Genomic DNA, 12,477 nt, shown 5'->3' on the forward strand with positions numbered 1-12,477 from the left:
TTAACTTTTTATTGAAATATGGTCAGTTTACAGTGTTGTGTCAGTTTCTTGTGTACAGGTGCACAGCGCAATGCTTCAGTGATACATGAATATACATATATTCGTTTTCATATTCTTTTTCACCATAAGCTATACTACAAGATATTGAATATAGTTCCCTGTGCTGTACAGTATAAACTTGTTTATCTATTTTATATATATACCAGTCAGTATTCTCAAATCTCAGTCTCCCAATTGATCCCTTCCCACCCCCTCCCCCCCAGTAACCATAAGTTCTAAAACTTTCAGTTGCTGCTGAAATGTGCTGATCTTGTTGTGACCTCAGACATTTGCACTCAGAGTTATATCACTTTTCACAACTGATCTGTCTTCTCCCGCGGAGCCACCTGTGTGTGTACGCCTCTGTCACTGAGACCCACCCCCACCCTTTGTGTTTCTGTCAACGACCGAATCTGGACTCTGCTTTTTTTTTTTTTTTTTTTTTTTGTCTCTCTGGGCCTCTTTTCAGCCTTTAGTTGTTTTCTTCCTGTCAGTGGTTGTGCTCTGAATATTTGAGGTCACCAGGCAAGTGAATGAAGCTAGATAAACGGGGCAATATTATTAATTTGTATAAAAGGAAGCTTTCCACACAACCCTCTAGCCCTCCAGAAACACAGACTTAAATGTCTTCTGAATGTCAGCATTTCTGCTTTTTTTTCTTTGTTCACTAAAGAGAGTACAGTTTATTTATTTATTTTTTTTAGTGAAAGCTGCTAATCTAAACCCTCCTTCTGCTCATGAGGAGAAGCCCTGGAGAGGCAGTGAGGTCTGCTTGGAGGCGGACCAAGCCCCTGGGCCCCACGCTGGAACCGGCCCGGGCCACGTGCTTCCAGCGCAGCCTGGAAGTTACATCGCCACATTCACATGTTCCCCTTTACATTCCTCATACAGTTGTTATTAATTTAGAAGAACTTGAGGTTGAAAAAAAAAATCAACCAGGCCTTTCCAATTTCAAACACTTAGGTATACATTTTCTCATGAAAACTGTTCTGCTGAAATACAAAATCATCTGTAAGTTTAAACCAGGCCCACCCCAGCCTCTGGTCAGAATGGCTTGGTGTTTGGACGTGTTCTTGCTTCATCAGCATCCTTTCTGCACAGGGGTCTGGGAGCCCTGGCCTCCCACGCTGGCAGCAAGCTCACTGATGTGCGAACTAGTCCTTTAAAAGTTGTGACGCATCTTTGTCCCCACAAGCCCCCATTTGATGGAGCTGACTTGGTTCAGCCGTCAAGTACCTGCAGCCTCAGGGAGTCCCCATCCTCTGCAGCCCACAGGTCATGCCACCCCCAGTTCTAGCCCTGCCTCTTGTTTTGCAGGGGGAGGGGGTTCTCTGACTGGCTGCTAGACCCCAGACATTTCTCAGATGAAGCCACACCTCACTGTCCTTCCACGAGGCTTGGGGCGGCCACAATAGCTGGGCAGTTTTCCAAGAACTCAGAAGATCTGTTGCGAACATTCTGTTAAGATTCCTGCAAAACTTTGTTGTTCTAATGACCTAAAGTGAAGTCTAAATTACGGGTGTCAGTTCTGGTAAACTAGAGGCTCCCAGGGCCTGTTACAAATAATAGAAAGAAGCAGACATTTCCAGAACTATTACATTACATGGGGATAGGGGGAGCCAACTCAAGAAGAGAGTTGCAGGCCTGGAGATGTGTGAAATTGGACTTCATTTCCAGTTTAAAATCCTTTTGACTCTAAAATGGTACATAATCTCATCACAGAGCTGACTTTTAGCAAAGCGTGCTCCCCCAAACCCCAGTACCCAGAATAGCTGGACACCACGCTTGGGGGGAGACACACAGGGGAGTTAGGGGAGTCACCAGGAGAGTCCAGGTAGCCTCGCGCTGGGTGTTCAGGAGCCATCTGCCCCCGCTTACTGACGTGCAGCCATGGCCATTCAGCAGCAGGCGTGAGGATGGACAGGGTGGGAGCGTCCACGGTGCTGGGGGGTCAGCCCACAGGCCTGAGTTTGAGAGGCTTTTCAGGTTGAATGCTAACAGCTCCAGAGAAACATTCACTTTACAGTGAGAAAGCTGGCAGGCAGCACCTATGACAGCAGTCGCCTGGGTTTGCCAGCTGGGCAGCACGTCTGACCAGCCTCGTCCAGCTGTCCAGGTCATCAGAGACAGACAGGATGCTGTGGGGCCCTGGGCAGACAGACCGGTGAACTCAAAATGGGCTTGTGTGACACGTTAGCATTGGGGAGTTGACAGTGTGAAGCCTGGAGGCCAGTGGCCGGGGCAGTCTAGGAGTGGGGATGGCTCTCCTGGGCCCGTGGTCAGGACACTGTGATGCCAGCACGACCTGAGCACATGGCTCATCTGAAACTTAAAGACTTTCAGGGAATGCAAGACACACCTCAAAAGAATTTCTCACTTTTTTTCAGTCTCCTGGAGCAGCATCCCTGCGCCCCACAGATTTCTCTATAACTGTTTCTCCTCCCCACAGGAGAATTACCCAGAGGTGGTGCACCTGTCAGAGGGGGCCTCCTCCAGCTGCATGGGGATCCGGAGCCCCCGCCAGCCAGGGTGAGTGCCTGTGCCCTGCCAGGCCCCTGCCCAGAGCCAGACAGGAGTTCCCTCCTAAAACTGAGGACTGCAAATAGTAGAAAACAAATGCAAACCCCCTGACATCTTGAGATACATCTGTGGAGTCGTAAGAGCATGAGGGGGGCCTCCTGGGTGAGGGAGAAGGGGAGTGTGGGACTGCAAACGTCAGACGGGGTGTGAGGGAAAGCCCAGCGTGTGCCGGTCTCACTGCCGGGGTCCCTGGGAGGCCAAGGAAAAGCGGAGCTGTTCTGATCAACTTACCTCAGGGAAGGCTGGGAGGGGCGAACTCCCCCGGGTTTCCCTCCACCCACCGTGGGTGCCTTTGTGAGCACCGGGGGAGACCCACCTGGACGTGGTGTGCTTCTGTGACCTGCATTTGAGTATCTCAAGATGTTCTGCCTTCAAGCCTTCCCGTAGCGGTACAGTTACCTAAGCTCCTGGAACTTGCCTTGTTATTCAGCATTGTTTCCAAAATGCACCTTGGTGGGGGTGCCTGTGGCTGAAGCTCATTCATTTTCAGCACTTTTACTCCGTTAGGTGAATATATGTGTTTCTGCATTCAGGTGTTGGGCATGTGGGTTATTCGTCATTTCCCACTATTTCTGACATTCCTGGCACACAAGTACACAAGCTGCTTTTGGACATATACCTAGAAGGGAAACTCCTGGGTCATAGGGTAAACTCAGCTCTCACTGCCAAATTTCTTTTCAAAATAGTTTATCAGTTTGTATTTCCCACCAGTAATTTTTAAGTTCCTGTTACTTGCCATCCCGTATGGTCAGGCTAATGTGTAGTGGGTACCAAACCATATCTTTCTACGCCATATGGTCTCAGTTTCCATTTTTCCTGTTTGCTAATGACGTTGAACATCTTACCACGTTTAACTGACCACACCTTCTCTTCATCTGTGGGTAGATGTCTTTAAATCGGGGGAGTCTGCCCATGGCCTTGGGGAAGGGCAGGAGCTTCAGAAGGTGGGGAGGAGGGCGGCGCTCCTGCCAGGTGGGCGCCCTCCCCTGGAGAGACAGGTGGGCAGGTCACCCTTTTAACCGGATTTCGCAAAGCCCTTAGCAGCGGATCGCACCTCTTTCAGGTTTGAACTAATCATTGTTTGGAGGATACAGATAGATGAAGAAGGGAAGGTTTTGCCAAAGCTGGACCTTCTCACCCAAGTTCCACTACAAGGTAAGGCCCCGTGGGGATGCGCTGGGGACACCTACTTATCGCATCCAATTTTACGTGGCAAGAAGCAAGTCTTCTGTACTTTTTACATCGGTTTTCAAAATATTCTTATCAATAATCACTCCAAAAGCACATGCAAGGGCACTTGCTCCCCCGTGGCCCTCCTGGGCTAAATGCACGCTTGTCTCCGCCCCTGGCGTGCAGGTAGGGGCTTTGTGCCCGGCCCTGAGTCGGTCATCCCGGCTTCCCGCTCACTGTGGCCAGGCGGGAATGAGGGGCGGCCTCGGTGAAATTTCTTACAGTGTGTTTTCTTTAACAGCCCTGGAACTGGACAAGAACAGAGTCGTCGAAACTGCTCCCTTCAGCTTCCGAACCCTGCTGGGTGTGCTGGGCATTGAAGCCACTCTGGAAAGCCTGATAAAATCGCTTTGCACAGAGGAGAACTAGTTCCCAGACAGTGAACACAGAAGAGTAAGATGCTGCCCCTGGAGGCAGGGGATTTTATTGAATATAAACATTTGCTTTTTTTCCACTTAGAAACCCTACCTCTTTAGAACGTGTTTATGCAATTATGGCACATTATATATAAGTTGTCAGGACATGAAAAATAAATACAGTTATTTAAATTCCAGATGCCAAACAAGTGACACAGTATTTTTCAAAGTAAACTTAACATGAGAAAGTACAGGAGTGGACGTCTGTCCTGGGGTGCGGGAAGCTGCTGTGCCCCCCGCCTCACAGCAGCTCCGAGTCATCCCGTGGGGGCGGGCTTCCTGCTGCCACTCAGCGCCTGGGGACTGTTGGAGGCAGGCCCCTTGCCAAGGCTGCCTCATTTCTTAAGACATTCCTCAGATACCCCAGGAGACACCCCCCCCCCAATCTCCCAGCTCTTGGAGTCATTCAGAGCACCTCTCAGCAGCACATCCTCTGACAGTCACTCTGCTTGGGGCTTCCACACACGAAAAAAGAGAGCAGTTAGCTTAAAAAAGGCAGGAAGACAGCAAATACGGCATTGTCCCTAGCACCCCTGGTGTCCCGGAACAGAAGAAACAGTGTCTTTGTTAAAGTCCCCCAGATTCTAAGTGCTACACTGGCCTGAGTCACCAGTTTAAAGTAGAAGAGGTGAAAATATTGTTTCAGTCGGAATGAGGGCCTCGGGGGGCGGGGGTGGGGGGGGCACGGTGGCATGTGAGAGGAGCACAGGCTTGGGCCAAAAGGGCCATCCAGCAGGGATGCTCGCCCATCCATCTTCCCCAACTATTGGCTGCTTGTTTCCAGTCTGCCCAGTGCAGCCAGGACAGGCCACGGGAGGCCGCCCACCCAGCCTCTTTGAAAGGCCAGAGCCCCAAGGCTCCGCACATAGGGAATCGGGGTCCTCTGCACACCCTGGGGCCCGGCGAGACCAGCTTCACCCCAGGCCCCCAACAAGGAACCACCTCAGGCCAAACCAGCCCGGGCAGCCGCCCACCTCCACGCACTCGGGAGCCTGCAACCTGCCCACGAGAACGTCCCTACGGGCGGAGCCCCCCAAAGCCCCTGTACCCCCAACACACCACACGGATGAGGGTCGTGTGTCATCTGAGTATCGCCCAAGTGGAGAAGTAAGAAGGAAATGGTAGGACAGAATTGAAGAATAAATTCTAGAAGAGCTGGCTTGATTCAAATAAGCGTAATTCTCAATTTATCACAAAATTCCCCACAAAAAAATTTACAATCAGCAAAATACTCTCCTTATTATTCGTGTAGTATTTTTCATACAATTTCATGGTTTTGCTAGTATTATAATATTATATTACAATAAGCCTTCATTAGTCCCTCAATACGATGATATAAATAATCTATCTATACAACCTCCCATAGGATAAAAAATGAAGCCAAGATTCCCAACAGTTTTCATAGCAGCTGGGCACACTTTCGTGACCCCAACAAGAGCCCTCTGGGTGCCAGCCAGGAGTCGCTCATCTCACGGAAGCAGGGCCTTAGGCAGCCCCGACGGGGAGGTGGCCCGGCACCACCCGAGGCCACCACCCCCATGTGTGTCAGTGGAGCCCGAGGGAGGAGCAGGGATGGGGCGGAGGGAAGACTCGGTGCTGGCTTGCAGAAGTAACCGAAGTTCCACAAACACCCAAAATGCCAGGAACACAGAGCTGGCAGGAGCACAGCTACCCCGTGACATCCACCCCGGGGCCACCGTCGCGCCGAGTGGCAGCTGTTTCCCACACCCACAGCAGCAATTCCAGGTGGAAAAGAACGCCTCGTCTCCCTTAACGTCAAAAGACAGACTCATTCAGCATGCACACGCACACGCACACACACACGCGCGCACACACACACACACACACACACACTAAGTCACTGCTCACACGAGTGGTGTCTCCCCCTGACCTGAGTCCCACGCTCCCTGCCGACCCTGTGCAGAGCGGCAGGTGGGGCACGTGCACAGGGACCCGAGTCCGCTGCTCAGAACTGATGTCCACGCCAACAGCGCATCGCCCTCCACCGCAGGGAGCCACTGACCCGCGTTGACACGTGGCTTGCATTGACAAAGTGACCGGGTAACTCAGCTGGGAGAGTTCCAGTAGTATCCGTGTTGTCCTTAAAGTCCAAACCGTAAGGTGTGCATGACAATTCAAGTTTTCTATGTTAGGGTTCTGGTGGTAGGAGAGCCAAACCTTGGGTCTTATAATAAGGCTTTTTTTGTAGAGACTAGACAGCCCTGGGCAGGAAGGGAGACCCACCCAGAGGGGCCTCCTGGGACACAGCACAGTGCGGGGCTCCGGTCCGTCCTTCCTCGTCCTGGAGGATGTCTTAGTGCTATTTCATTCCGTGTCTCCCGGAGGCAGCCCCACCTGAACAGGGGTTAAAAAGCAAAAGCATTCACAGCCAAAAGTCACCCAAGACAACAGAAAATAGCTCTATCACTCAACCTTCACATTCTATGTTCAAGTTTCAAAGATGCTACAGGGGAGAAAAAATTAGACCTTGTGGAGAACTAAAGTGCAATCTTCGCTGTCCTTGAACCTGGTCGACATCACGGCGGCATCTTTGGCGTGTACAGTCTTTGAATAGTAGTTGACTATCTTGCCGTCTAGCTTGTACTGATGAGGAATGCTCTCGTAGGGCTTGAGGTCCAGGTCCAGCACAGACACAGAGAAGGCAAACCTGGATCTCGACGAAGGGACAATGGGCCTTTGATCGGAGCTGGAAGCAAAAGAGCAATTTTGAGAACACACAAACCTCCCAAACCCTCTCCTCCCGGCTCACCACGAGCGCCCACTCTGTGCGTCCACACGCATTCCGACTCTGTGCCAGCTGTGTGCGCTAGCGTTTGACGCTTCTGCGGGAGAGGCACCCACTGTGGTACCTGCCAGCACGCCAGACGACAGAGGGTTACAGTGCAGAAAGATGGAAAAGCAATCATGTCGAATACCCGACTGCTACTCCCCCTCTCCCAGTAGTATAAACGAATGCCGAAAACGTTACGTCATCAGGAGCCAAGCATTACAAAACCTAAGAAAAAGCAGAAAGTAGATCTGGCCCCTCAACAGCCAAATGGATAAACTGCTAAGAACAGACTTCTCTTGACGTGTCTTTTCCCATGTCTGCTGAGGAACTCATGCTCCTTTATGGTTTTTCGCATTTGGAGAGAGACAGGTCTGGTTTCATGTTTTATTCTCAAAATTGTATCTGCAGTGTTTTGTAATTTGTTTCTCGGGGTTTTAGTTCTGTGGTTTTTCTAAATGTTGGAAGAGTCATATGATAATAACAAAACATGAACAATAATTTGTACTTTGAAAACACTTCCAGGCTAATTCTGAGTTTTGTACGAAGACTGTGTTATGTACCACTGAGCTCTTAGCGTGCTCCAAACACAGTGTGCATCCGAACGACTGGTTAAATATATTATTCAAGCTCAGTTTAGCCCAAGGGAAGTATTCAGGAGTCCTGGTTTTCCCAGGCACACTACTCTTCTGGACTTAGAAATTGTTAAAAAAATAAAACAGACCAAACACCAGTTTGGAAATCTGCCTGGGAAAGGGAAGGCCAGTGAGCATCCTTCTATTTGGTGAGGATGATGAAGGCCTGCACTCTCACTCAACTCTTGCTCAGAAATACCGTTTACAGAAACAATGAATCCCTGGCTCAGTGGCTGGGGGCGTAGCTACACCCCTCTGAAGAGCAGAGAACGTGCTAATTAAGGTCTTGCTTCTGCGTCTCACTCTCAGGGCCCGAAAGCCAAGCTCCACGCAGCTGGGCTGGGGGCAGTGCACATCCCTGGCCCTCGGGGAACCGCACATCACATCAGGACCAATAGCCAGTAAGATGACGCGTCCGCACACAGGCTGGTGGGGGCGTGGCCCCAGGGCCACTCCCCAGGAGAGTCTGACCATTTGTCGGCCACATGGCTCAGAAGGGTCTGGACACGTGTCCCTGCTCCTCTGCCAGTGTGTCGGTTTCTGTCGAGCAGCTGGTCAAGGGGGTCAGGACTCCCGGCCCTCAGCCCCCACATTTCTGTATCCCGACTGCATCCTTGTTTAGAGGTGCAGGGAAGACCTTCTGTGTACTTTTCTCTCATCTAACACCACTAGCTTCATCCAGCAAGTGGATTCCTCACAGCTGGGCACTGGGCAGTTTCTTAGGGGATGATAAGAGTTTTCAACTAAACAGAACAACCTTTTTTATTTTCCCAGTTATGCTCTATAAACATCCTTCCTTGTTTCCTATCAGAAAACGGACAATTCTGTGCCTGCCAAGAAGCGGGACTCCTGGGAATGCTCAGTTCAAAAGCATCAGAAAACAGGGTGGCTGGCAGCCAGTGACGAGGTCATCTTGACCCAAGAACACACATCAGAAGCATGTGGAACATTCCACAAATGCTGTGTGTGGGGTTTGGCGCCCTCAAGGTCAATACTGGAGGTGCCATCTCATCACTGAGAAAAGATTATCAGGTTCATTGTGCGTTCCTAAAAAAAGGCAGGAGAGGAGACTGGGTAATGACATCCAAGGAGAGGTGCTGCAAAGAAGGGCCCGGACAGTGGATGTGTTGTTTTAAAGGCTTCAAAGTGCCCGCGAAGGTCAGCGCATCCGGAGCTGGAAACAGGCCCACGGGCACCTACAGGGTCTTGGGCCGGAGTCTTGACAGGAGCCTGAGGCTTTCTCTGAGAGAAAAGAATTCACACCACAGTATCCAAACTGCTTCTAAGTCCTTGAGGTATTTCCTTAGAAAATAACAGTAATCTTGAATTTACTAGAACAGTCTTTTAAAATTATCCTCAAAAATGCCTTTTTGACTTGCGTGACCAGCTTCTGAAGAGCAAGAGTTAATAACCCCCGGGACAACAGGCAGGCCTTAGAGACCGGCCTCTGTTAACAAACGAGAGCTTGCCGGGGCCTCTCTGATACAGGGATGCCGGCTCTGCTGCCGGGCCGCACAATCCTGGCAGGCCGAGGACACGTGGCACGGCGGGGGGCAGCTCACCTCGCGTCCTGCAGACAAGGGGACAGCGCGATCATGATGGAGCAGTCCTTCGCTGTCATGGCCACGCGGTACTGCTGGACCTGCGGGGAAGGAGAGGTCAGCTCCGGGGCGCTGCCACCCACACCCCCGCCCCACCAGCGAGGGCCAGGAACGGGTCCCAGACCCGGATGTGGGTCAGGAAGACCCAAGCCCGAAGCGCTCGTTAGAGGCCGGTCCTGCCTCCTGACCTCTCACTGCAGGGAGTGTGCGGACCCTGATTCGCAACCCTGGGACTTAGGACTTGTCTTCAAGTCAATCACAGCCCACCTTGTAGAAAAAGCAGAGAGTGGCCTCAGCGACTGCTGAGCTAGCCGCACTTGGCAGCACTGAGCAAGTGTCACTCTACACCTCAAGACATCCCCCGGTCGCACAGCACACTGAAATGTCACACAGCCACCACGAAAGACACTGAAGCCAGAGGGGTCACCAGGCTGCGTGTTAACTCACCTCATCCTACAGCAACCCCACAGGCACCCCACAGGCAGGCACTGCCAGGGACCCAGTGCTGGGATAAGGAAACAGACAGAACCCACCCACTCTGCACAGCGAGGCAGCAGAAAGGCTGGACTCAAAACCAGGAATCTTGGCTCTGAAGTTCGTGCTGTTAAGGCCAGGCTATGAGCACCTGTAGATCTGAAGGTACTGCCTGGAATGATGTCCGCCAGGAAAATGTGTTTAACATACATGTAATTGGAGTCCAGAAGAAGAAAAGAGAATGAGCAGAGACAAAACTTGAACAAGTTAAGGCCCCAAATTTTCCAAAACTGAGGAAAGACATCAAGACACAGATTCGGGAATGATGAGAAAAAAAAATCACTAATTATTAAACACAAACGAGGAATGAATCACCAGCAGATGTACGCTACAGGAAACATTAAAGGGTGGTGGTCTTCAGACAAAAACAAAATGATCCCAGATAAAAGGTCAGAGAGGCAGGGCAGAATTAAGGGTAACGCAATAGATAAATATGTGGGTAAACAGACACTGACTGTAAAAAACAATAATAATGTCTTCTTGAGTTTAAAATAGAAGGGAAGGGAAATCCATAATCCAAATCTTCACAGTCACTCCCCAAAGAGCTGAAACTAGGGTTTTGAGCAAGTGAGCAACTGGGAAGGCTGAACTGCCCTACAGGCAGGGTTGGCACATGCATGGTTTGTAGGAACAAGCCACAGAGAACAGGGTCTAAACCTGAGACTTCTTCTTTAAGCCAAGGGTGCATATTTTCCCTGAAGGAAAGCATCCCTTGTTTAGGTCCCCAGGATCCCCACAGGTCAAGGCCAAACAATTGTGAGCTCTCAATCATAGAGCATTAAAAACCCAAGCAAACAAGGCAGCATGGATGGGTCAGCCAAAATAACAAGAGCTTTTTCACCTCCAAGGTTTTTATTGTATCTGATATCAGATACAGAATATAAAATAAATATTCATAAACTACTTAAAGGAATAAAAGATATTTAAAAGTGGGCAAGCAAGGAACTATCAAAAATACCAAGGAGATGTGAAAATGAGCCAAACAGAACTTTGAGAAATTAAACATTTAACTAATGAAATGGAAAACTCAATGAACAAATGAACTAGCAGATTAGATACAGGTAAAGAAAGACTCAGTGAACGGGAAGGTAGAACTGAAGAAAATTGTAAAAATGAAGTCTGATAGATACCTAATTAGAGTCCTAGAAGAAGAAAACAGGATAATGAAGAAAACATACGAAGAGAAAATGGATGAGAATTTTCCAGAACTAAAAGACAAATCGCTCTCTCGTCAACTCGGGTTTGACCTACGCCGCCCAGGAGATGATGGCCGCCCCAGTGGTATCCGGGCTCTCCCGGCAGGTGCGACGCTTCAGTACACCTGTGGTCAGGCCGTTTGCCAAGCTTGTGAGGCCACCTGTTCAAGTACATGGTATCGAAGGTCGCTAGGCCACTGCTCTCTATTCTGCTGCGTCTAAACAGAATAAACTGGAGCAGGTGGAAAAGGAATTGCTGAGAGTAGCACAAATCTTGAAGGAACCCAAATTGGCGGCTTCTATTATGAATCCCTATGTAAAGCGTTCCATTAAAGTGAAAAGCCTGGATGACATGTCAGCAAAAGAGACGTTTTCTCCCCTCACGTCCAATCTGATCAACTTGCTTGCTGAGAATGGTCGCTTGAGCAACACCCCTGGTGTCATCTCTGCCTTGTTCACCATGATGAGTGTCCACCGTGGAGAAGTACCTTGCATGGTTACCACTGCATCCACTTTAGATGAAGCCACTCTTACTGAATTAAAAACGGTCCTGAAGAGCTTCCTAAGTAAATTGGAAGTTAAGACTGACCCATCAATCATGGGTGGAATGATTGACCGTATTGGAGAGAAATATGTTGATATGTCTGCAAAAACCAAGATTCAGAAGCTGAGCAGAGCAATGCGGGAGATTTCCTAAAAGTGTTGATTTTCTGTCAGTGAAAATTCTTAAGCTTGGAGCAACAATAAAATGCTTCCTGAACAGAAAAAAAAAAAAAAAAAAAAAAAGACAAATCCACAAATAGAGAAAGCACAACATAACACCAAGCAGAATAAAAAAGTACACCACACCTCATCACATTGCACTAAAATGTCAAATAGAAAAAGAGAAGACATTAAAACCAGTCATAGAGAAAAAAAATTCACCTCCTGTGAGAGGACAGATCGACAGACAGAAAACATCTCAGCAGCAACATCCACGGTCAAATGATGCTGCGTAAAACGGTTAAATACCAAGAGAAAAACAATCAATCCTCTTTGTGCTTTTGAAAATTACCTTTCAAACTATCCAGATAGACACATACAGAGAGAATTTACCAAAAGACTGTCACTAATGTAACTTCTAAAGGATGTACTTCAAGAAGAAGAGGAAAACTATAAACTATAAACAACCGTAGGACAATGAATTAGACAACTTGGGTGAAATAGACAAATTCCTAAAAAGATACAAATCACCAAAATGGACTAATGGACTAAAGGAGAAACAGACAATACAATTAGACTTGTAACAAGTGAAGAGACTGAACTGGGTGTCAAACCAACAGGGTATTACAAAGAAAAGCCGAGACCCAGATGGGTTCACTGGCGAATCCTATCAAATATTTAAAGAATTGCCATCAATCCTTCTCAAAACTTTGCCCCTCCAAAGTAAGAGGCTGAAACACTTCTCAGCTCATTCAA

At 49.0% G+C, this 12,477-nt stretch overlaps 2 protein-coding genes and 1 pseudogene across 3 annotated transcripts in view; 2 read left to right on the top strand and 1 right to left on the bottom strand.

Annotated features, from left to right (window-relative positions):
* CENPP (centromere protein P) overlaps nucleotides 1-4,402 on the top strand; it is a 218,795-nt gene extending 214,393 nt beyond the window's left edge. Inside the window, exons 6-8 of the mRNA XM_010967487.3 lie at nucleotides 2,489-2,568; nucleotides 3,683-3,774; nucleotides 4,091-4,402. Of these exons, the coding sequence (XP_010965789.3) occupies nucleotides 2,489-2,568; nucleotides 3,683-3,774; nucleotides 4,091-4,218 (300 nt within the window). The 3' untranslated portion in view covers nucleotides 4,219-4,402. The remainder of the gene's footprint in view (nucleotides 1-2,488; nucleotides 2,569-3,682; nucleotides 3,775-4,090) is intronic.
* Nucleotides 4,244-12,477, bottom strand: part of IPPK (inositol-pentakisphosphate 2-kinase) — a 51,340-nt gene continuing 43,106 nt past the window's right edge. The window contains exons 12-14 of one of the 2 annotated variants that reach the window (XM_074362991.1): nucleotides 9,251-9,330; nucleotides 6,753-6,972; nucleotides 4,244-6,620 (exon numbers count right to left, since the gene is read on the bottom strand). In XM_074362991.1, the coding sequence (XP_074219092.1) occupies nucleotides 6,591-6,620; nucleotides 6,753-6,972; nucleotides 9,251-9,330 (330 nt within the window). In that variant the 3' untranslated portion in view covers nucleotides 4,244-6,590. Of the gene's footprint in view, nucleotides 6,973-9,250; nucleotides 9,331-12,477 lie in introns of both variants that reach the window. The other variant, XM_074362992.1, reaches the window with a different exon arrangement.
* On the top strand, nucleotides 10,628-11,811 carry LOC105078834 (ATP synthase peripheral stalk subunit OSCP, mitochondrial pseudogene; annotated as a pseudogene).

Source organism: Camelus bactrianus, chromosome 4 (assembly GCF_048773025.1).
Source record: "Camelus bactrianus isolate YW-2024 breed Bactrian camel chromosome 4, ASM4877302v1, whole genome shotgun sequence".
NCBI lineage: Eukaryota > Metazoa > Chordata > Mammalia > Artiodactyla > Camelidae > Camelus > Camelus bactrianus.